Genomic DNA, 22,349 nt, shown 5'->3' with positions numbered 1-22,349 from the left:
ATAAAAGGCGGCAAAGTAATACTATAAGAGAATACGCTTCTTAGAGCTCGTAACTCTAAGCTTAAACGATAAGTTAAGACTCTTATAAAGCGCCGATCTCGTAAACGAAAGCGTCTCTAGTACGGCGGAGTCTTAGAGTATAGAGTTAGCTCGTTATAGGTAGTCGTCGAGTCGTTAAAGGCTATAGAATAGTTAAAGAAGAGTTATAGGTCAGAGGGTACTAAAGAGGGCTAGCTAAGTAGACGGCGGTATAGTAACTACGGTCGGACTAGCTATAACGTACGAACGTACTAGGAAGACAAAGAGAATAATTCTAAATTGGATAAGAGTATTAAGTTCACTAGTTCTCTATTTAATAGTAGTGAAAACGATTAATAAAGAATACGAGTTAGTCGTACTAAGACAAAATTCCTAGCTTACTAGTATTCCTAGCTTACTAGTGCTTTACGTTATAGTTATAATAATAAAATATGAGTTATAAATTATAACGTTAGTCAATAGAACTATATTTAATAAAGATATAGTCTAAGAATAAAGTCGATAGTAGCAATATTCAATAAGATATACCTACTTAAACAATATAGGTTAAAACGACAGGGCCGTACTTAATGTGCGACCGTGCGTAACGCGCACCTAACTTCTATTCTACGGCTATAACAAGGACTCGTCTGACATAATCCGAGCAATCTTCCTGACGCACGACAACCAACATGAAAGCATTGACGAAAGCTGATGGTTAACATACTGTAGTGAATTTGATGATACGCTTTTGGCCTAATAACGCAAAAGATTTCGGAGCTTTTTGGTTCCACAATGCGAGGGTCGAACATGCCATGTTCTAACGACAAACGAAATGACAATGTCATGGGCAGGTTCGGTATCGCTCATCACCGCTCTGTTGTAGTCACAACTCATCGTGTCCATCCACCAAAGGCTTCTCCCTCGCGGCAACCATCGCGTCGAGCTCGGACAGAATCCGACTCGGGCACAACGATCTGCTTAGACTCTCCCTGGTGTCGAAGCGAGGCTGGCCGTCTGCTGTGGCTAGAGCGATAGTAATGTTCTTGGCCTTCATCTTGTACTCTGGTATGTCCTCCGCCCCTGACTTGCTCCATTGGACCACTTGGCCTGAACCCTTTGGCTTGTAGTCCCAGCGATTGAGCGACGGTGGCGTCCATCCTTTGAGGCGTTCCCGACGTATACGAACCATTGGATGCATGTACTCGTTTGTCGCGCCCGGCTTACCAGTACCAGCATCTCTGGTGTACTCCCCAGGAGTTCGTACAGATGTGCCGAGTAGCCAGAAGAATCTTCCAATCCAGCCACTGAAGTTGTCGACGATCTTACCGCAGCCCCAGCCATCTGGTATGTGGTTCTGCTTCAGTGCCTTCGTGTGCTCATCGACTATGGCCCGAATGGCGGCGTCCTCGAAAGTCAGCATGCCAGAAAGGTTGTCAATCTGTCGTAAGACTGGTCAGCCATGGTTCCAACGCTGGGTCTTACATTAATACTGACCATCCAGGCAAGTGTGTTGGCTCCGATCTGGCCGCGGTCAGTGTCCTCCAAAGGCTCCTCTGCCTGGCCCCCGATGTTGCTATGCACACCAGGGAACCAACACTGCTCCAAGGCTATAGCTGGACCACCATCGACCTTATGCCACAGCGTCGGGGGGAAAGTCAATCGCTTCTCATCCAGTGCCAATGTCTGGAACGCATAGTCGATATCTGCGGTCACGGATTTTCAGTGCTACTTCGAACAGTGTGTGGGCTTGCTTACTGCTTGATACACTCGTATCATGAAACTCGTATTTTCTGTTCAGAACAATGTTGAACTTTTGCAGCCAGCTCACAACGGGCCATCTCGGAACACTCTGCTCTCGAATCAGCGACGATGTTCAGAAATTTGTACGCAATACGTACAAGCGCTCCAACAGTATCCCACACTCCAACGACCTTGACCTGCACATTCTTCAGATGCAGCTGGTTTTTGTTGCTTCGGTACCAAGCAGACTCGCAAAATGGCATCTTGTTGTCTTGAGCTCTCCAGGCTGACCACATGTGGGTGAAACTGGTCATGTCCACCGCGGACAAGATCCCAACGTTCGACACGAGGGCAGCAGCAGACCGTACCGTGAAAGCTCCGCGCGAGAACCCAAAGAAGAACAGCTCGTCATTCGGCTCGAAGTTGTTGGCGATGAAATCGTAGATCTCGGTCACATCATGATCTAAACCCCATCCAAGGCCCCCTGAATGTCACTGTTAACAACTTCACTGACCGTCAAGATCCACTCACCATAGAGAGCCTTTTGGGTTGCTAGATCTCCGCTTCCTAAACCCGAATGATACGAGACAATCTGCTTGACAAGTCTTCCTTCCTCGTCGCGTCCATTCGGTGCAATGGCTCTTGCGAGTTTGGCGACATTGCTAGGTGTCGAATTATCGCCCTGATCAGAGGCCAACCACGTCCCGTCACAGCAAATGATAATTCTCTTGTAGCTTGCTAGTTCAGACCTTGAAACATCTGCCATTGTCTGGTTGAGAAATGGAAGATCAGCTTCAGCGAGCGAGCGTGTCGAAAGCAACAGGAACAGAAAAACGACAAGCCAATATATCCGGCAAGGTCTCGGGGCTACGGCCATGATACAGCAGAAAGCTGAACCAGCTGAATCACATGCGGCTGGCTGGAGTCCTTATTAGCTGCACGAAGCTGAGCGCCAGGTGAGCTGTCCTGTACGCTCTCGTTGCCCTGTTGCATGTGAATGGCTTTTGACGATCCAGACTGAGCTGCCACGGCTCCCTACGACATGCAAAGCTCATCAAGGATGCCATACGTGCACGTGTACACTGGTTACCTCCAGCCATCGAAGGTCTGCGCGGTGGGGATCTGCGGTGACATGTCGCACGAACCAGCAGCTTGGGCAAGGGTGTATATGCACAGGGCTACTGATCAAGACCTTGGCATGGACTTCTCGCTTGCGCATCGCCATGACCATGCTGTGCAACTGCCAACGTGGGGCTCAGCTAAACCCTAGAGCCATTCAGTGTGAACTTTTCCAGCATGATGCGGTGATGTAATGAAGGTGCACACTGGCGTGGCTCAGGGGTGAGATGGTCCGACTGACAATGTATGGCTTGCCAGGTGGCTGCCATCGTCCGCAACAATCCGCTTATGGTGGTTTGAGAGAAAGTAGTCCTCCAATGTCCCAGTCCGAGCGTGGGTGCCTACAGTATCCTGCTCACTGACGCCTGGATGGCAGTGACATGGCTAGCATAGTATCAGCGTACGGGCATCTAGGTGGTGTGAGCAGAAGCCATTCGTGACGCTATTCGCAAGTACTATTGTAACTTGCCAGTACCACAAGAAGGTCTTCGCGAGCCCAACGCGACGCTGCTACTATAGTTGAAATCGTTGCAGTACCGAGAGCTTTCCTCGCCCACATCTAGATCATCTTTGGCCCCACAAGAGTATCCGTGAGAGTTGCTAGCCAGCTTGCGCGATGCATACAAGTAAGCAAGCTCTGCCCCTTGCACATCTTCATCAATTCACCGAGATGATATCCATCCATCCAGCTGGCGGCAAATGCATCTTACGGTAGGCTGTGGTGATCCTGGCCCCAGACCGTCCCGACATGCTGTCATTTTTTACTATGTCACGTCCAAGTTTCCCGAGAGAGCCAGAGAGTTGCGCCACGAGCCTCACCATACCAGGCGAGCGTGAAGTTCTGCGTATGCAACATGCGCGCTGCCCATGGATGGCATGGATATTGACTCCGTTTCGAGCAGGAAGTCTTTAAGCAAGATCGTGGTGATGTGCTGATTCGTGCGTCCAACGGCTAGCACTCCTTGCTTTCCTGAAACAATCATTAACCTCAGTCGTTGCAGAGAGCATCGTATTCATGCTCAGCTGCTGCTGACACATGCTTAGCGATGAACGAATGTATACTCGGTGCTGTATGGCACAACAAAACAGCTGCAAGCAACGGGTATAGTGCCGTGAGGCTTCCCAATCTTTGTCCAGCACCAAACGCCAATTAATCCCAATAACCCACCCATATGTTATTACGTCGCTCCATCTTACAGATTGTCTCCATGGTCCTATCCAATTCGTCGTTCCAGGTGCTCCACCCGAGCCCGGAAACCACGGACAATTTCTCGAATGCGCTTGATCTTGTCGAACTCGGTCTCTAGCTCGTCGATCTGCTGTAGTATCGCTCGAAAGCGTGCAATCTCGTTGTCGGCCATCTGGATGGCATTGCCGGAACGGTCGTGCTGTGCCTGTGTTGCGGTTTCGGTCGCGCGATTGAGCTACTTGAATGGTTAGGCAGGTGCTCAAGGGGTAGCAATGGGAAATGGCGTCCGCGGTGACCCCACCTGTTCAAGACGCTGCGAGATGGCTTGCATGACGCGATCAAAGTGTCGCGACAGCAGTTGCAAACTGCCCGGGTCGAGCAACAGCCTGCCCTGGCTGCTGGCCTGCGACCCGGCCGAGCTCCGCGCCTGGGAGTGCGCGAGCTGCTGGTGCTGGCGGAGGACGGCGACATCTTGTGCGGACAAACCCAGTCGGTTGTCCGCGACCGACGTGGGCGGCGACGCTGCTGCCGGTGCTGCTTGCGGAGGCGATCGATGGGAGGACAAAGGCATCGGTCACTTTCGCGGCGGCCGGCGCCATATCAGCCCTCTCGAGATGCTGGGCTGCTTGGACGGCAGCTGTGGTCGATAGGTGTGCCTGTGCCTGTGCCTGTGCCTGTGCCTGTGCCTGTGCCTGTGCCTGTGCCTGTGCCTGTGTTTGTACTGGTGTTGGTGCTGCTGCAGTTCTTCCAACGCATCGCCGCCACGGTGCATACGACTACGGTGGCTCTTATTGGGATTGCGTGTCAGAGATCAGCCTGGATACCATCCACGCTCTGCGACGTCGCACAGAGCAGCCCGCGGCCGTTCTGGTCTTGAGACCATTGCAGCCCCAGGACGACACAGACGAAGCTCTGTCGCTTGACAAAATGAGAGTTTCAACACGCCTTGCCGCGCGCTAGGTTGGTCCATGCACTAGAGCGATGCTCGCAACGCAACGGCTGCCATATCCATCCTCATCCTCATCTCCATCTCTCCCTCACAGCACTATCCGCCATGTTCTTACCAGCAGCCATCTACCGTGCACACTGCTCGAAGAATGTTCTGCCCGTGCTCGTGTAGCACGAGCTATGCCCGCAAGGTTCTCCTCACAATCGAGACAATCTGCGCCGCTGACTGCGCCCACCGGGATGGCTGGCCCTAGAGTCGGCAAACTGCCCCGAGAGTATGCACATCATGTTCTGGGCGCTTCTTCAGCAACGTAGTGACGTTCGCGCTAGAGAAGACGTCGTGGCTTGGTTGGGACTCTTGAAGAACGGATCGCCCGTTTCCTTTGCAACGGACTGTGACATTGAGCTGACTTCCTATTGACTGCCACGACACAACAGAGTATCCACTGCGGTAGACAACACCACGAAGTGATTTTGAAGATACAATCAAATCCAGGAATGGACATGTTCGGCGCGCGATGACACAGTGCCTCTTGTCCAAGGCCAGCATCAACGTCGCGCGATGCACAGTGTCGAGTGTGGCGATGTGGTTGCATCGGATGGTGGTAGTCTGTGGCGCTGTGGCAAACATTGACGTTTCGAGACCCTGCTTCTGAAGCTCTCGATGGTCTACAAGACAAACTCGTGATCGCGTGGCGTTGAACATCTTCAAGGACTAACCACAATTGCTGCCCGTTCCGCTGCTTTTCAGCATATGAGAGTCTTTGTCTTTTCCCCTGTCCCTTCGGCATCCAAGACGAGGGACAGTGTATACTGCTGGGGATGGCGGAATCCGTCGTTACCTCCACGATCTGGAGTCGACGCTATGCCACCCGCTGTAGCGTACGCTTTTGCTTTGTCTGAACTACACGGTTGACCAGGACCATACGGGCAGCAGGAGTCTACAGAGGCCTTGAGACAAGGTAGTCGGACGACTAATGTCAAGCATTGGCGCAGCACAGTCATGTACAATAAGTTTGTCAATGCTCAGGCGAAGTCTCGATTCCTCACGGCAGGACCGCTGAACTCAGAAACTTTGCGGCAGGCCGAACGAGACGCTGACCATCAGCTATGCTTGCCTGTAAATTCGGAAGTGAGGCACCATACAAGCCAGTCTGAACAGGTCATCTCATAAGCAGTCGCTTCAGTCATCGGAGGCTTCTGTGTATTGACGCTTTGTCATGTGGATTGATCTTACCATGAGTCACTTTCCTCCTTCCAGCATAATGATGTGATAGCCCTCTGTAGTCTTGCACTCTGTCCAACTGGGCTTGGCTGTTGTCGATGGTTGAAGCGTTATCGCGGCCTCCCAGAACTCGCTCAAAAGCTGATCCTTCAATTTCCATCCCAGCGCGCCTAATCCCCATCTCAGTCGACATAACCTATGCTCCGGCTGAACGCAACTTACCTCCAGCTCTGGCCTTGTCCTCGGAGAATTCCCGAGCCACATCATCGAATTTGAAGCCTTCGTTGAGCTTCGCTAGAGCCTCTTCCTTCTTCGAGTGCTTGGCGCAGAGGATGTGGCGAGTATTGATTTGTTGATAGCCATCTTTCTTTCCTTTCTTGGCCTTGTCTTCGCCAGCGTCCTTGCCTTTGGCCTTGTCTTTACCTTTTGGCGCCATCTACCTATGGCTGGGGTGGACCAGGGCCTTTGGTTGCTTCAGATTATCCCGGCGCAGCTTTGTGTAGTGCAATGTGCGGATGCCGGTCCAAGTGAACTGAGAGTGTTAGCGAGAGGTCTGGGAGAGCAGCGCACCTGCAGCTTGAAGAAGAAAAGTGGGGCGGTGAGTAAGCTGCACGAGATCACAATCATCACAACTCTCACCACAACTCTCTTTATCTTTGGCATATAATAAAAGACAAATCTGTCAGAAAGAACATGGTCTGTGCCTTTGATCCCGAGCTACCTTCATGATCATCAGCTGCGAAGTTGTGGCTCAAACACCGCCATGGACGACCACAGGATACCCGACATCATGGACACCATGTACTACATTCCAGACTTCGTCACACCGGAGGAAGAGCGATACATACTTGGGAAGATCCCGTCAAATCGTTGGACCTCGCTCACACATCGCCGCCTGCAAGCTGTTCCCACAACCCTTACGGCCAACAATACCTTATTGGCTTCAGCACTGCCAACATGGCTGACGGAACCCATTCTACCTCGCTTTAAAGCTTTAGGGCTCTTCGCAGGTGCTCCACACGGTGTGAACCACTGCCTGGTCAATGAGTATCTGCCGGGACAGGGTATCATGCCGCATGAAGATGGGGCAGCCTACCACCCTATCGTGGCCACAGTCAGCCTGGGTGGGACGGTCGTCTTGGACGTCACAGAGAAGGATGGCCAAGGCAAGTGGAGGATCGTACAGGAACCTCGAAGTCTCCTTGTCACGACTGGCAAGGCGTACTCCGACACTTTGCACGGCATTCGAGAGGTCTTCACCGATGAGGAGCTGCACCACGACACTATTGCAAACTGGGATCTGTTAGGGGATAGAGAGGCCATTGCTGCCAACGGAGGGAGGAACGAGCGAACGACGAGAATCAGCTTGACATTCAGAGATGTAAAGAAGGTCTCGTCGATCGGAAGTAGGCTACTTGGAAAGGGGCGGAGTTGATTCATCGCCAGTGGCTGCACGTCGTGTGCCATTCGAAAGAGCCTAAGATCTTTCGTATCTGGAAAGCAATGTCCGAATACTCCACGAGAGTGGGCTCCATCATAACTCGCTTACTTGGCCTGCGAGAAGCGCTGCTTGGCAAAGTCCCAATTCACGACGCTCCAAAAAGCCTTGATGTAATCAGGACGGCGGTTCTGGTACTTGAGGTAGTAAGCGTGCTCCCAGACGTCCAAGGCAACAATCGGGAAGCCCTTTGCGCCAGCTACGCTCTCTCCCATTAATGGGCTGTCCTGGTTGGCGGTGGTCACAATCTTCAATGTACCGTTTTGGCTGACAAGCCAAGCCCAGCCCGATCCAAATACAGTGGTGGCTGCTTTCTCGAAGTTCGCCTTGAAGTCTTCAACACTTCCAAAATCCTTCTTGATTGCTGTCTCGAGGTCACCGTCCAATGAGGTGCCTAGCTTGAGGTTCTGCCACTAAACGCAAAGGTACAAGGTCAGCGTACATCAGAGACGTGCAAAGGTGCCTGGCACCTGTCAGTCCACTCACGAAGAAGCTGTGGTTAGAGTGACCACCGGCGTTGTTGCGAACGCCCTTCTGCTTGTCCTGTGGAACCTGATCGAGCTTCGTCACCAGGTCGTCTACGTTGAGCGTGTTGAGCTGGCTGTGCTCCTTGAGGAGGCTGTTCAGGTTGTTGACGTAAGTCTGATGGTGCTTGGAGTGGTGAATCTCCATGGTCTCCTTGTCAAAGTGTGGCTCGAGGGCGTCATAGCTGTATCCCAGCTGGGGCAAAGAGTACGCCATGGTATTGTTCTGCGTGTTTGGACCAGCACCCAAACTGCAAGGATGTTTCCATCAGCACATGGCTCTCCACGTGCTACTGACTTAACCTTGGGCCGTTGAACTTACCTTTGTTGGATGGAATCAAGTCTTGACTGTGCGGTATTGGACATCCAGTCTCCTGCCTGTTGCCAGAAACCCAGAAGAGGAATGGAGTAGTTGAAGAGCTGCATCGTGGTGAGGTGGGGTTGGGGCACCTTGATGAGCTGATATGAGGCAGTTTTCTATGCTTGCTTAGCAAGCTGCCAGTGAGCTTTCAACTCTCCAGGTTCGTGCTTTTCCTGATAGGCCAGCACAGTACACTGAGCGGGTGTGGATGCGAGCACCTAGAAAGCACACGAAATGTCGTGACGGCGGCCAGTCGCTGTCCTGGCTCTTGGTCGAGTTCCTAATGTTACAATCGAGCTTCGGACGCGATGCAAGCCTTCGACGACTGAGCTTGAGTTGTTCGAGCGCTCACTTGATGCCCAGAAGTACGGTCGTGGCTCCTGGGATTGCCTGTGAAGGATCAACGTTGCCGAGCGAGGACACGCAACACGCGCTTGTCAATCAATCTCTGGCAGGAGTTATCGTGAGTATACTCTCTATAGCGGTGGTAGAATCGTAGGTAATGTCGCGCGACAGGACTATAGCTACCATGTGCCCCAAGGGCATTCGGGCCAGTTGCGTACGATACACGTGTTGTCAGCAAGGATCGCGGCAGTTCAGGTCCGACCGTCCGCAAAGTTCCCTGTAGCGGAAAGCCTTGTCTGGTCATCTCATCAAGACGACACACTCTGCCAACTTATGCAAAGTTCCTTAGAAACAGCACGCAGAGCCTCTACTGTAGGCAGTATTTGTTGGGACCTTTACAAGACAATACGTAGAGATAGCCGCGGCAAGAAGTAGCTCAGGCCGCGTCAGCGTGGTACTGCCAGGAGTGTAAGGTTGAAATGACTGGAATCTGCATTCTAAGCATCATCTTTCTAAGTCACTGCAGCAATCACTCCACCGATATCAGACGCCATAAACCATATGTCAACACAGTCGCATGAGAGCTGTCATGAACCTATCCATCCACTGGCCAGAGCGTAGAGCTCACATGCCGTAGCCGACAACTCCAGAAAACGCCGGGTTACAATTCACATGACCTTGCACCCTAGGCAGTCGGTAGACTAGGGTACTTGACGTCCTCTGACCTGCTCTCAGCAGCTGGAGTCGGCGAGGCTGACTTTGCGTTTTCCGCCGAGATCTTTTCAGCAACAAGTCTCGCAATGTCAGTCGTCTCAGCGGGCTGTTGATCTGATGCTCCCGCAGCGGAGTCGCCTTGCTCAAACTCGCCCTTCTCGAGACGTTGGCTGACCCATTTGCGAAGGGCCTCGATCAACCTTATGTTCTCGACCCACTCCTCTTGGCGCTTGTCCTCAACCTCGGAAGCGGCGGCAGGAGTCGATGCAGAGTCTGAGGGCGACTTCTCGTCTTCGCCGCGCAGCGCAGGGTCGATGCTAGAGTTGCCCTTACTCTTTGGACGTTTCGCATCAGCAGGCGAAGCAGCCTTTGGTGTGCGGCTGCCGTCATCCGCATCAGCCATCTCGGTGTCCTCAGACTGACTCTGTGGCGCTTGTCGCTGTAATCTGCCGCCACTGTAGCGGCGACCATCGAGACCCTCGAAACCGGAAGCAAGGCCAGATGCAGGGGCTGATGTCGTGGTAGGGTAGCCGGAGCCAAGATCAGACATTCCAGTGACCGCAGGCAGACTTGGGTACATGTTACCGCTCACGCTCCCGAATGATGCGCGGCCAGAGTGACTACTCATGGGAGAGTGACCTGAGCTTGTGTAGGAAGAGACGGAAGCCGGAGTGAGAGCAGGTGTGTCCAGCGCGGACGCAGACGAGGTGACGCCACCCATGCTCGAGCCGCTGACGCTGCCCATGCCACCGCTGCTAAGGTGGTGTTGGAAGTTGGGAGGGCTGTTCGAGGAGCGGTATTGGCTATGGTTGCCGCCCATGCTGAAGTCACCAGCAAAGTGACTGTGCACACCTGGCTGCTGAATGCCAGCAGCGGCCGCAGCGTTGCCGTTCTCGTAGACCTTGCTGGTCTCGTAGACGGTCGCTTGCAGTTGCTCGAGGAAGCGATCGATGTCCTGGAGGTCATTCTTCGTTCGCGCGTTGGGAAGTGGCAGAGAGTAGCCCTGGGATGCGACACCACCGTGGCCTCCACCACCCATGCCGGCGCTGTTGAAAGATTCAAGAAGACTGGCAGTGTTGAAGCCTGCGCCACCACCGCTGTATCCGCCACTGCTCTGGTATCCTGTATTGTATCCACCACCCACGGGCAGAGGCAGGGAGTTACCCTGACCAAGTCTGTGACCAACGTCGTAGTAGTTGTGTGGGTCAATGGCACGACGCTTGATGTCGCCAAGGAAGTCGTTCAGGGCCTCGATTGCGCGTCTGCGAGTGTCCATGCTTTGGATGTCAGCGATGGCGGAGCTGTTTGGGTAGGAGACGGATCCGTAGCCGGCATACTGGTTGCCGGCAGCAGCCTGATAACCACTATTTGCGCCGTTGGGTATGCTGGGCTGGTAAGATGGATATGGGTTGCTGTTCATCGAGTCGTGGCCACCTGGGTAGTATGAGGATGCTGGAACGAGTCAGTTTGCGACGACACCGAGTTGCTCGCAGCGACACTTACGCTTTCCGTTGGCACCGCCCATGCCGCCAGCGCCAGCCGCGCGACCGTTGCCATGTTGGGGCGAGTTCATAAGCACGCTGTCGTCGGCATGGGTCTTGACGTGCTTCTTCAGATCCTGCGGACGCTTGAAGGCCTTACCACAGAAGTCGCACTTATGAGGCTTGAGTGGTACGTGGACACGAATATGCGACGTGATGTGGTCGCGCTTCACGGTGGTGGTTCTGCATGCGCCCCATTGGCAGGTAAGATTGAGGTTGTTTGTGCTCTTGCGGCCGACATGACGCTCGCAAACGTGGTCCTGGTGAGCGTATTAGTGGCTGCGCTCGCGTGTGATGCGCGACATGATGTGACGAGTGTCATCATCTCGCCTTCATCGCGTGATGGACTTACATAGAGTGCTTCAGCGCTGTCGCATCGCTCGCCGCAGCCCTGCCACTGGCAGGTCAGGTTGTCGATGGTCGAGCTTTGCGTAGTTGCTGGTGCCTGGACGGGCGGCGAAGGCTGCGCAGCGGCCTGTTGGGCTTGTTGCGTGGCCTGCTGCACTGCTTGCGCGACCGTCTGAGGTGTGGTGCCGTCCATGATCATATGGAGATGGAGATGGCGATGCTTGGCGAGTGATGTTCTTGGCAGGACTTCAACTTCGCGTTAGAGATGTTTAGTCGCGATTGTGATAGCAAATGCAACGCTTACAGAAACTTCTTGCACGCGGAGTCGAGGCAGATCCGGTTGCCGAGTATACTGCGATCGCAGCAGAGTGTGATGCAGAACTGGTCTGGCTGGAGCAGCAGAGAGAAGTCGCCCGAGTCGAGAGAGGGACAAGAGGCAAAGGGTGTCAAGGACGGGACGAAGGCTGGGCGCTGTCTGCGGGGCCTGAGCGACCCTAAGTTTATACGACTCGCCCGGTTGAACGTCAGCAGCTTGGGAAAAAGGGCAGCGGAAACCCAAGCAGCAGCACTACCGCGACTTCCTTGGCTCTCAGCGCGCTTGGCGCTTGGCGTTTATTTCTGGCATAGTTTCCCGACACTTGGCTGCTCGCTTTCCGGCTGCCAGCCACGTGATGTTCACCTTTGACGACTCACCCTTCTTCACGCTCCAAGGCCCAAACTTGCGTCAGCGCCGCTCTACAATATGCTATCAGCACGCGAGGCGTTGCAAGTAACTTATCAGCAGCCCTTCTCGCGCCTCGACCTTCGTGTAGACTGCAGTTCCGGCCATTATTTAGTGCGGGGCATGGATGCTCCGAAAGCGTCTTGGCATAGTCTGTCCCGACCTTCGCCTTCGTACCAGTGTACCACTCGAACGTCGACGACAACAGCAACGTGCAGAAATGGCACCTCTGCCCTTACGCGCGCCATCGCATCGACTCAGGTCATCGGCGAGTCGCCATCACTCCGTACATTCAGCTCTGTCTCTGGCCTTCCGTGGGCAGCCGCTGGCCTCATCAACAGTCGGGCAATCCGGGATGGCAGGGCCTGCGTTTCGCCAAGTAGCGCGGAAATGAGGGGAGCTCGCCCAGAACGCCACGGCTGCTGGGCGGGCGGAGCGCACTTCATCAGCTTCGGATTTCTTGGACTCTAGGCGTTTCCGCTACCTCAGAAAGCCAAGAACGCGCAGCAGTATCCCTCCCCATTTCTCTCGCTCGTCGTCTCCGCCAGGGTCGAACGCGCGTCATCTCGCGCCACAATCGTGCTCGGCACGCTGCACGGCTTGAAAGCGTTTCTGTTTGCTGTGCCTTGAGCTGACCGTCCACGTGGTTCGTCTATAGGGGTGACGATTCTGCGTCCGCGGATGGTATGGCGTTTTAGAGTCTCGATTCGTTATCAGATCGCCGCGGCGATGTCATTGAGCAGGACATGCCTCGTTGTCAAGAGCAGCTCGAAATGCTGGAAGCTATCAGACGGCAGCGCTAGACCGTGTGCTTTGTGGCCCGTAATGTTGCCAGACCGAACGCCCAGATCGTGTCTCGAGGTATGGGCAAGCGCGAACCTCCCAATCAGTAGCACATTCGCCGTCCTCCAGAGATGGCCCAGTCCTGGAGATGATAAGTGGCGTGCTGTCCAGTCCCCTTGGGAAACGAATACTGCGATGAATCTCGAAGGCGGTAGGCATATGGCTATCTCGAGGCCGACACGCCTCCAGATCACTGCATTAGTCAAGAGAGCCTGATGATTTCAGCAGATGGAAGCAGTCCGTGGAATCCAGAATTTGAAGTGCATCCATCTGCTCTTGGCAGATGTCTTCTTGGCTCTCTCTTTTTCGAAACTTGCAACATTGACGGGCGGAGAGGGGTATTGACACTTTCGCGAAGGTGACCATTGGGTCTGACGGAGAACTGTCACGGGGTCTTTACATTGGCACATCTCCTGCGATCGCCTTTGCTCGCGATCACGCCTGCTTGATTCTGCAGCATAATAATACCGTCACAAAAGTCCTATGCAATGGCATCAGCTTAACAGAGGCTCGAGGGCCATATTTACCCACGTTCTGTTGTCAGACTGTATGGCTAACGAAGGAGCAGATTGCAGTTCGCATAGCTGGCACACATCTCTCATGCTTGCATCTCGCGTCGGTGCTGCACATCATGCCATAAGCCTGCGTGGAGGACGCTGCATACTTATCTAGACATCGAGCCCGATCAAGCATCAAGCGACCCGAGCACCACTGCGCTCAGAACCTGATGTCCTGAGAAGAGCACTTGACGGATTACTTTCAAGAGGGGCAGAGCCGCAGCCGGCCAGCATGTTGATAGTAATGGCGCATGGAACGAACATGCGACTGCCAATAGTTTTGCGTAGCTGATATTCTTTGCGCAACTCGATAAGGGCGACATCGCGAGCCAGCTCAAGGTTGGAAGCTCCCCTCGCTCAGCTGCATTCGCGTGGGCATGAGGCGCATATGTGGAACAACGTTTCTGCCCACAAGACGGACGCACCTGCATGCTTTAGGATCTTCAGACCTTCACGACATGACCATTCTGCTCAAACATGCCCGAGATCTTAGGGAGCCATGTCGACCAAGCTCTGCCACGAAGGCGCAGCCATCCTGTCGATCGGCGTGTCCTCCAATTCATCAACGTGAACCCGAACTCTCATCATGACAGCCGCCGGAACAATTAGCTTGCCCACGCTTACCTCGCACAAGTTCGAAAAGGGATCCGAGACCCTGACCACAGTGGTACCTCGAAGAGCAGACGAAGGACTGTACTAGCAGTGGACTCGGAGGCCCTAGATGCTGGGCGATCAGAAGGCATACAGCGAGCTGGGTCCGAGTGGCCTGCTGAGATACGATCGGAAGAGGTATTAGGACACAGGGGTTCTGTGGATGACGGTTTGTGGCAGCCTCGACACGGCACGCCGTCACACCGGAACGATACTCCTGCAAAGACGTCGACTTGGGTAGTAGAGTACGATGACCATGATGAGTCTCTAGAGGAGTTCATGCATAGTCAGCGAAGGGAGTCGCCAACACGAACATTTTCGCCCGTCCTGGGTGCCATGCAACATTGCACTTTGGAATGTGCCAGCCCGAGCATCCTTGCGCAAACTATCGACACCAAGCTAAACCTTACATTCCCAAAGTACAGCAAGCCATTCGATGTCACTTCGCGCTTAAGGCTATTTTTCGAGAAGCCGATCATCTTTCATGGGTTCACTGTGGCATCTGCAGTACATCGTGACATTCTCCGGAACGAGCCTGCACTTTCGCGCGACCAAGAGATCATCGTCCATCACAGTAAGCTGCTGCGCTTGCTGCACGACCTTTTGAACAATCTAGACGATGCCGATATCGAGCTCGCTGTTCTGGCGATCCTCCTCCTAACCCTTGCAGATCTCGATTGCTTCCAGCTCGGTCGTGACTCCATAATCCCGTTCATACCGCATATGGCCTCAGCAAACTGGATCAACGTATTTGGCAGAGTTATGAGTCTGGATAACTCGCGCTTCAACGAGCATGTACGCGCCATGGAGACGCTATCGATGCGTCGCGGCGGCATACAACAGCTACAGCTCCCAGGTCTTGGTGTGCAAGTCGCATAGTATGTTTGACTTTTGTTATGGTGACGATGGCGACTAATTTCAGAAATAGCCAGGATCTGATCGGCTCCAGTCGAACTTCGACAAAGCCACGTTTTCCTTGTATCTGGTCGCTAGATGACTCGGTACTCGCAGCTTTGCGTAAGATTCAGACACCCTCCTCAAATCATGTCCCGCCTGGACGCGGCTTTTCACAATTGCCTATATCCCCTAATGCGATCCGCTGCTACACTGTCCTCAGTAGCGTCGACAACCTTTTAACGGGCTGCGAGAGGGCCGACAGCATTGACTTCACGAGCCTAGTAAATGCTCGCAATACCGTTCAGCACCAGATACTCTCGTTGCCACCATGGGAACCCACGATGAGCACGATAGAGACTAGCGGCAAGAGCACATCTCGTGTTGTATATGAATGCTGCAGACTCGCTGCGATCCTGTACTCCACTGCAGTTGTGTTCGGGATGCCGCCTCACAGCAAATGGCATCTTAAGTTGGTGCGTCGAATCAGGTTGCACCTCCTGGACGCAAGATTCACGACTTGGGAGCCACAATTATCAGCACTCACGATATGGGTCCTTTTCGTATCAGGTATCGCAGCCTACCGTTCGCCTGAGCGAGCGTTCTTCAAGCGTGCCCTGGCCACCCTGCTGTCTGCGAGGCACCTACGAGGTTGGCAGGCCGTGGAAGAGGTTCTTTCCATGTTCTTGTGGTCGGCGCCTGCTTGCGAGCACGGTGCCGCCGTGCTTTGGGACTCGATCTGGTCGGCACCGTGTGAAGGATATGAAGTGCCAACGTAAAGCTGCACTTGGAGACCGGCGGGATCTTGCTTGGGAATGCTGCAGATTGACATTTGAACAAATACGCTGATACTCGCTGGTGAGTTCTCTCTCTCTACTGTAGCGTTTTCGTGCTCTGTGCAGCGCCGTGATAGGATGTGGCAAGAAGCAATGAATACAAATGACAAGTCGTGGCCTGGTGCTTCGAATGTCTTTTCACATGTTATTGATGCAGTTGGATCGACCAAGTCTTGCCTCGGAGCATGGGTCCATCGGCTGAAGCCGAGAAAAGTGGACCTCCCCCTGCTGCAGGAGCTTGACGCTCTTGGACCATGTCTTGCTCTTTTCTTGCAATCGTCCTCGCATTGGCAGGAGTGAGAAAACAATCATCGTTTCATGCGACACCCGTCTGTCTTGTCGGAGTGTCACTGATGGGGAATCCCGCGCCTGGCAATCGCCACTTCTTCAGCTCAAGACTCAAGTATTGTGCAGCGGCGTTTTAAGGTTCGTGGTTCAACAGCTAGTGGGGACGATTCCGTGGACTTCCCGATCTTCACACTTCATCGCCGCCCCCTCCCCTTCAACAACCATTTCTTCTGTATACAGGCCCCCGTCCCCAATGTTCTTGCAGCCCATGGCGAGCCCAACCCGATGACATCCACTGCTGAAGGACCATGACCGCCGCCGACTGGAGTAAGACGGCCTTGCCTGCCTGGACACGAACCACACTGCCGAAACGTACACATCGTGTGGGCTTGCTCGCTGTATTGAGCGCTCTAGTCGTGTATGTTCTCTTCTGGCCTTCAAGCATACCGGACGACCGTGGAGTCTGGAGTAAGACAGAGAAGCAATGGGTCGATCCACCTGTCGCACCCGATGCTCACAGGCTTCGAATGGCTGACGACTTCTGGCCGCACTTCCAGAATGTAACCCGCATGCGCGGGATCAGCATGGCTGAGGCCAAATCAGGCTGCACTTGGCCCGATTCAGAGCGCAAGGACATCAATTTTCAATTTGGCGAGAACAGTGGCTGGGGCTTAGATCTGAGCTGGGTCAAGCACGATCGCAGTGATTCTGAGCTGAAAAGGCACCGAGCTCGCTTACATGACTATTTAACGAACGGTATGATACCTTACGAGGAATATGCTGAAAACTTCCACGGTCGAGGTTTGGTGATCCTTGCGGGTGATGGACGAAGTCTGAAGCGCATGCACGTCATTCTCAAGCAGCTCAAGCGGCTGGGTTGCACGTTGCCCATAGAGTTCCATTATTATGGGAACGAGCAAACCCATGGCGTACAAGACGAGCTTAGCAAAAGTTGGGATGTGGTGTACTTCAACGACCTTGCTGGCAAGCACAACATCTTCCCGGTCTCGTACAATCTGGCTCATGGCATCCACTACCAAATGAAGAACGCTGCAATGTTGAACTCGCGCTTCGAAGAGCCGTTCCTTTTAGACTCGGACAACGTGCCCGTGGTCAACCCTGAATCCCTATGGGAATCTGATCTGTACAAAGAGTACGGCACTATATTCTGGCCTGACATCGCACGGACGAGATACAACAACCCAATCTGGGGCATAACCAACACCAAATGTCGCATGGATGAGTATGAACAGGAGAGCGGACAATTGCTAGTCAACAAGCGAAAGTTTTGGTATCATCTGCAGCTTGCCCTTTGGTTCTGCGAGCCTGTATTGACAGGTAACGACCACTACTTTGGAAATATTCTGCTTGGTGACAAGGATACTTTCCGCTTCGCCTGGCATGCTCTCAAGACCAAGTATGGCTATCCCTCAAAATGGCTGTCCACTGTCGGCACACTGTCCGATGGCTTCTTTTGTGGACACACTTTCGGACAATATCACCCTGATGGTCAATTGGCATTCCTGCATGGAGGCACACTCAAGACCATGCCTGGTCCTGTTATTCAGTGGCAGAAGGAAGGAAGAGGCGGCATCTTCCAATATTACCAGAAGTCTATCTACGAAGAGCGACACGAGTTTCACGAGAAGATAGGCCTCAAATTCGACGGCCATAGCTACATGCCAGAGCCGAAAGATGGTATGCCAGCGGGATGGTGTTCTGAGATGCCAGACGTTGAGCCACGACCGTTCGATGAACTGGTGCCCGGCTGGAATGATGTGTTTGACGAACTGGGAGGATACTGGATGATATACGACACGAGCAATGCGCCGATACATGGTTGAACTCATCGTCATAGAGCGAAATAATGGCTAACATGATTACCCAACACACAAGCGACTATGTCTGTAACCTCCTACGATAGGCAGTGTAATGCGCTGTCCAACATCCCGTGTGGAGTTGGTTTGCTGCGTTGCTGCTCCTGTGGCTTGTCACACATTCTCACCTCTGCCTCCAGATGACAAGCCAGATACCATGCCTTGCCTCCTTGCCGTGGAGCCACTGTTGTGGCGTTGGAACGAGCTCTGATCGATGGCGATGCCCCGGAGAGCTTTGCTTTGAAAACGTCGGTACTTGCGCACTCCGGACGACGACCAATATCCAGCCTGATTGGAGACTGTCCTTGACACCAGAAGTTGCTCCCATTACATGAAAAATGTCCCGACGAATTCTCATCGTAGCAGCACTCGCTGGTCCATCGAACGGACTTCAGCTCAATCAAACTCTTCAATGCCTCGAAGCACGCCGTACGCAGCGCACGCCCATCGATCTCCGTCCCGGGTCCAGCTGAAGTTTGCAATACTTTGACGCAAAGTATCAAATTTGAAGCCAGTCACCTTCATCGTCATGACCACTGTTGCACATCCGCTATCATCGTTGACAGTACATGTGGCATGCTGGATCTCGTTGCGATAGTCTGGCATGTGATCTATCATCTTGCGATGTGCCGCAATGACCTTCGTTCTGCCGGAGTTGCTGGTTCCGCAGAGGATGTCGGCAGATAGACAGTTGAGGAAAGGGTTCTGATAATCGCGCTCGTTCATAATCTCGATTATTTTTGTGCTCAGATGACAGAGGAGCTCCGATGTATTGGCAAAGGAGACGAACTTGGGTATGGTGATCCTTTGCGTTTCTTTCGACGGGGCTCTTGGAGTGTGGTACGGGGATTTCGCTCTCGGATTTTGGTCTTTGTCGCCCTGGTGTGATGGAGAAGACATGGGCGAGAGAGAATCAAGTCTATCGGGGAACCATTCTTCTTCTAGTGACATGCTCTTGAACCCAGGTCGATTGACTGGCTTACGGAAATGCAGCGAAAGCTGTTCTCGAGGAACCCTCATCTTGGCGAGTCCACATGAAGATCCGTCTAGGAGGTTGAAGGGGCGAAGTTTCTAAAACTGACCCGACCTGTTCCAACATGCCGCAAGAGAGCTTTTCGGCCTTTCCAACAGAGCCAAGACGTAGCAAACAGTCATCGTGGCGCCCGAGCCCTACAAGGGGAAAGTGAAGGATTCAAGCACGATATTTAGAAGCATGTGGTAGTGCGTGGCAGTGAGTTTGCCATGAGATACCGCTGAAGATCGGCAACATCGGCCACCGCCACAACGAGTGTAGCTCTGTAATACGAACAATCAATACGTCGACTGCTGCTCAATGCCAGGATCGAGCTGCAGACCAACGGAGACAGGCGCAAGCATGTGTTAATAGTGTCTTCTTAGACGCGCCTTCTTGAGCTAGCCGTGATAGCATGTTGCCGATCCGCAATGGTGAGCTTGACCGGTAAAGCCCAGTACACCAGTGACAGATCACGAAATCTTTGCAGTGCCAGCCGGGAAACTCAAACGCAGTTGAATTGTCCTTTCGGAACGCTGCGAAGAAGGTTCTCAAGAAGGCCAAACAAGCGTTCAACGATGGCAGGATCTCCACGTGGAGGAGCTTGTTGATCCTTCATCCTTCGAAGGATTTGCTTGCAGGGCATAGACTTCATACGAAGATAGTGTCGCGCCTTGTCGGTCTTGCGTTGTAAGCAGGTCTCGAGGCAGAGCCCAGTCACTCATGCCAGACATGTGAGGATATTGTTACGCTGGACCGTTCGGGTCACTGCGTGAGAGGATTGTAACAATGTCTGTCAATGTCTCTTGTGTGCACCTTATAGCCACATCCTAGCGGTCGAATTTGTCGGCGTTTCCATGCATTCGTTGCACCCAATGACCGGCGTAATAACTGATGATGTCTGCGCCGTAGAAAAGCCGACATCTGACCTCCCGTTAACATCAAAGGATTGACAACCCTGCCCAGGCTTTGACACGCGACGCTCAAGGCTAGACCGCACACGAGGTGTTGGACGGGAGCAGTCCGGGAACCTGGCTCACAGATGTCGCGTGGTAGTAGGATCGCCAGGTCGTGGTAGGGTAGACTAGCCTGAGGCTTGGCCACTGTTTCCATAAAAGCGCTATTTAAGCTAACAAGCCTTCAATCTGGCCGAGGTAGGGCTAGAGCCATAGGCTGAGCTCACGCTGCTCTCTAGTCTTCGATATCACCACGCATCATGTGCTGCTAGCTTGTCAACACAAAGCGACAGTCCGTCTAGTAGAATTTCAGGCTTTTTGGGTACGCTGCAATGCGCGGTCTGCAGCCAGTCAATAGATTCGCAAGAGGAATTCGCAAGAGGACCATCACAGCCTGCAACAATGGCTCACTGGGTAAGGGCGATGCACGAAGCCGACGTAAGGCTCAAGGGCGCCTGGAAGACGGAAGGCGGAAGGCGGCCAAACAAAAAGAACGACCAGAACGACCAGATCCGAGATGGCCACTGTGGTTGCTGGCGATGCTCGTTGGTTTCAGTATCATCGAGAATCTGGCCGTGGAAGAGCGGCGAGCTGCATGTGATGGACTCGGCGTGGCGAATGCAAGAGGACATGCTGTCTTGTGCTAAAACTCGCTAGGATCCATTCGCGATGATGGCAGAACATTCCGTGACGATGTACATTTGTAAATGTCAGGTGTCAAGAAGGTACATGTAATGTATAAGAACGGAGCGACGCATACGAGAAGTCGATTCCTCTTCTCTTCCCTGCTGTCGCGTGAAAGTGAACAGAAAGCACGGACGAATGACATCACGAGCAGAGATCCCTGCAAAGCAGAACATCTCTCGTGTGTTTACATATTCCACTCCTACGACAAACCTTGATAAACCTTTGTGCACACTTCACCTTACTCGCCGCTGAAACCAGCACAGCAGACATGGCGACACGACGAACGACAACGCGCATAGACGTCCCCATCACAGCCAACGGCAACGCCAACGCCAACTCCAAACAATCCCAACCGGACCTCGACGCTCCACCACCAACAGGCTCGCCCTTCCTACCCACCACCCTCGAAGCAGCCCTCCTCGCACTCTACCCAGGCACCCTGCTCCTCGGCTCCCTCTTCAGCACCCTCCACCCCGCCAGCCGCAACGCAACATACCTACCATACGCCCAGTCCTACGATCCTCGCGATGCACCCAGCTACTTCGCCAAAAAGAGCAACATCTTCAACGTCTACTTTGTCAAAATCGGCTGGATCTGGATAACAGCCGCCTTCTTCCTCTTCACTCTCACACATTCCTCGCTGGGACCAACACTACGCCCACAACCCACAAGACGGCGTCTGCAAGCCGGAGCACGATACGCCTGCATAACACTCGCTTGGTTCTTCGTCACGCAGTGGTTCTTCGGTCCGGGGATTGTCGATCGGAGTTTCAGGTGGACAGGTGGGAAGTGTCAGCAGGTTGCGTACGAAGATGCAGAGGATCTGGCGAGGAAAGTGGAAGCCGGAGATGTGAAGGATGTCATCACGCACGCTGCTTGTAAGGCTATCGGCGGGCAGTGGAGAGGCGGACACGACATAAGTGGGCATGTCTTCCTGCTCATTGTGGGGAGCGCGATGTTGTGGCTGGAGCTTCTCCCTGCAGTACTACGAATGGAAGGCTTGAGAGAAGCTCGGAGGATATTCACGGCAGATGGTCTCATCAGGAGGGTCACGGTAGAGTCTGATGAGCCTGCGTCAAGCGCTAAGACACCTCGGGATATGGGTGTAGGAATACAGGCTGCTTTGGGAGTTGCCGCCTTGAGCTGGTGGATGCTGCTTATGACGGCCGCTTACTTTCACACATGGTTCGAGAAGTTGACGGGATTGCTTGTTGCATTCACTGCGATATATGTCGTCTACTTTCTGCCGCGCGGAGTACCTGCTCTACGGCAGGCTTTAGGTATGCCCGGGGTGTGATGCACGATAACGCTGTTTCTCTTCTCTCTGCATAGCAAATGAAACACAAATCAAGTTTCCAGAATCACATCTTTCTGTCCGCAATCCCTGGAGTGTATGCAACCGAATGAGTCAAGCCGATCGCAGTTATGTGCAGCAGTGCTGGGTGTACGCTGCT

General features: G+C 53.4%; 10 protein-coding genes across 10 annotated transcripts; 4 read left to right on the top strand and 6 right to left on the bottom strand.

Annotated features, from left to right (window-relative positions):
* Positions 1–904: 904 nt before the first annotated feature.
* CLAFUR5_00610 (uncharacterized protein) lies at positions 905–2,638 on the bottom strand (the record flags this gene model as incomplete). Its single annotated transcript, XM_047899758.1, has 5 exons — positions 905–1,459; positions 1,504–1,724; positions 1,777–1,870; positions 1,920–2,245; positions 2,293–2,638. The coding sequence occupies 5 exons, from the start codon at positions 2,636–2,638 to the stop codon at positions 905–907; spliced, it is 1,542 nt and encodes a 513-aa protein (XP_047755217.1).
* A 1,456-nt stretch (positions 2,639–4,094) lies between these two features.
* CLAFUR5_00609 (uncharacterized protein) lies at positions 4,095–4,640 on the bottom strand (the record flags this gene model as incomplete). Its single annotated transcript, XM_047899757.1, has 2 exons — positions 4,095–4,304; positions 4,371–4,640. The coding sequence occupies 2 exons, from the start codon at positions 4,638–4,640 to the stop codon at positions 4,095–4,097; spliced, it is 480 nt and encodes a 159-aa protein (XP_047756421.1).
* A 1,620-nt stretch (positions 4,641–6,260) lies between these two features.
* CLAFUR5_00608 (Peptidyl-prolyl cis-trans isomerase PIN4) lies at positions 6,261–6,678 on the bottom strand (the record flags this gene model as incomplete). Its single annotated transcript, XM_047899756.1, has 2 exons — positions 6,261–6,412; positions 6,465–6,678. 2 exons carry the CDS (start codon positions 6,676–6,678, stop codon positions 6,261–6,263), a joined length of 366 nt encoding a protein of 121 aa, XP_047756420.1.
* Positions 6,679–7,005: 327 nt separating this feature from the next.
* CLAFUR5_00607 (Alpha-ketoglutarate-dependent dioxygenase alkB 6) lies at positions 7,006–7,677 on the top strand (the record flags this gene model as incomplete). Its single annotated transcript, XM_047899755.1, has 1 exon — positions 7,006–7,677. The coding sequence occupies one exon, from the start codon at positions 7,006–7,008 to the stop codon at positions 7,675–7,677; it is 672 nt and encodes a 223-aa protein (XP_047756425.1).
* Positions 7,678–7,787: 110 nt separating this feature from the next.
* CLAFUR5_00606 (Superoxide dismutase [Mn]) lies at positions 7,788–8,690 on the bottom strand (the record flags this gene model as incomplete). Its single annotated transcript, XM_047899754.1, has 3 exons — positions 7,788–8,153; positions 8,227–8,515; positions 8,587–8,690. The coding sequence occupies 3 exons, from the start codon at positions 8,688–8,690 to the stop codon at positions 7,788–7,790; spliced, it is 759 nt and encodes a 252-aa protein (XP_047756424.1).
* Positions 8,691–9,655: 965 nt separating this feature from the next.
* Positions 9,656–11,772, bottom strand: CLAFUR5_00605 (pH-response transcription factor; the record flags this gene model as incomplete). The annotated part of the gene is made up of 3 exons (XM_047899753.1): positions 9,656–11,136; positions 11,188–11,485; positions 11,578–11,772. 3 exons carry the CDS (start codon positions 11,770–11,772, stop codon positions 9,656–9,658), a joined length of 1,974 nt encoding a protein of 657 aa, XP_047756423.1.
* A 2,852-nt stretch (positions 11,773–14,624) lies between these two features.
* Positions 14,625–15,224, top strand: CLAFUR5_00604 (uncharacterized protein; the record flags this gene model as incomplete). Its single annotated transcript, XM_047899752.1, has 1 exon — positions 14,625–15,224. The coding sequence occupies one exon, from the start codon at positions 14,625–14,627 to the stop codon at positions 15,222–15,224; it is 600 nt and encodes a 199-aa protein (XP_047756422.1).
* A 1,447-nt stretch (positions 15,225–16,671) lies between these two features.
* On the top strand, positions 16,672–18,207 carry CLAFUR5_00603 (Alpha-1,2-mannosyltransferase MNN23; the record flags this gene model as incomplete). The annotated part of the gene is made up of 1 exon (XM_047899751.1): positions 16,672–18,207. One exon carries the CDS (start codon positions 16,672–16,674, stop codon positions 18,205–18,207), a length of 1,536 nt encoding a protein of 511 aa, XP_047756429.1.
* Positions 18,208–18,636: 429 nt separating this feature from the next.
* On the bottom strand, positions 18,637–19,260 carry CLAFUR5_00602 (uncharacterized protein; the record flags this gene model as incomplete). Its single annotated transcript, XM_047899750.1, has 1 exon — positions 18,637–19,260. The coding sequence occupies one exon, from the start codon at positions 19,258–19,260 to the stop codon at positions 18,637–18,639; it is 624 nt and encodes a 207-aa protein (XP_047756428.1).
* A 1,903-nt stretch (positions 19,261–21,163) lies between these two features.
* On the top strand, positions 21,164–22,192 carry CLAFUR5_00601 (Acyl-coenzyme A diphosphatase fit1; the record flags this gene model as incomplete). The annotated part of the gene is made up of 1 exon (XM_047899749.1): positions 21,164–22,192. One exon carries the CDS (start codon positions 21,164–21,166, stop codon positions 22,190–22,192), a length of 1,029 nt encoding a protein of 342 aa, XP_047756427.1.
* Positions 22,193–22,349: the final 157 nt, after the last annotated feature.

Source organism: Fulvia fulva, chromosome 1, assembly GCF_020509005.1.
Source record: "Fulvia fulva chromosome 1, complete sequence".
Taxonomy (NCBI): Eukaryota; Fungi; Ascomycota; class Dothideomycetes; order Mycosphaerellales; family Mycosphaerellaceae; genus Fulvia; species Fulvia fulva.
Note: the sequence above shows the minus strand (reverse complement) of the source record. Positions and strands in the feature narration are given on the sequence as shown.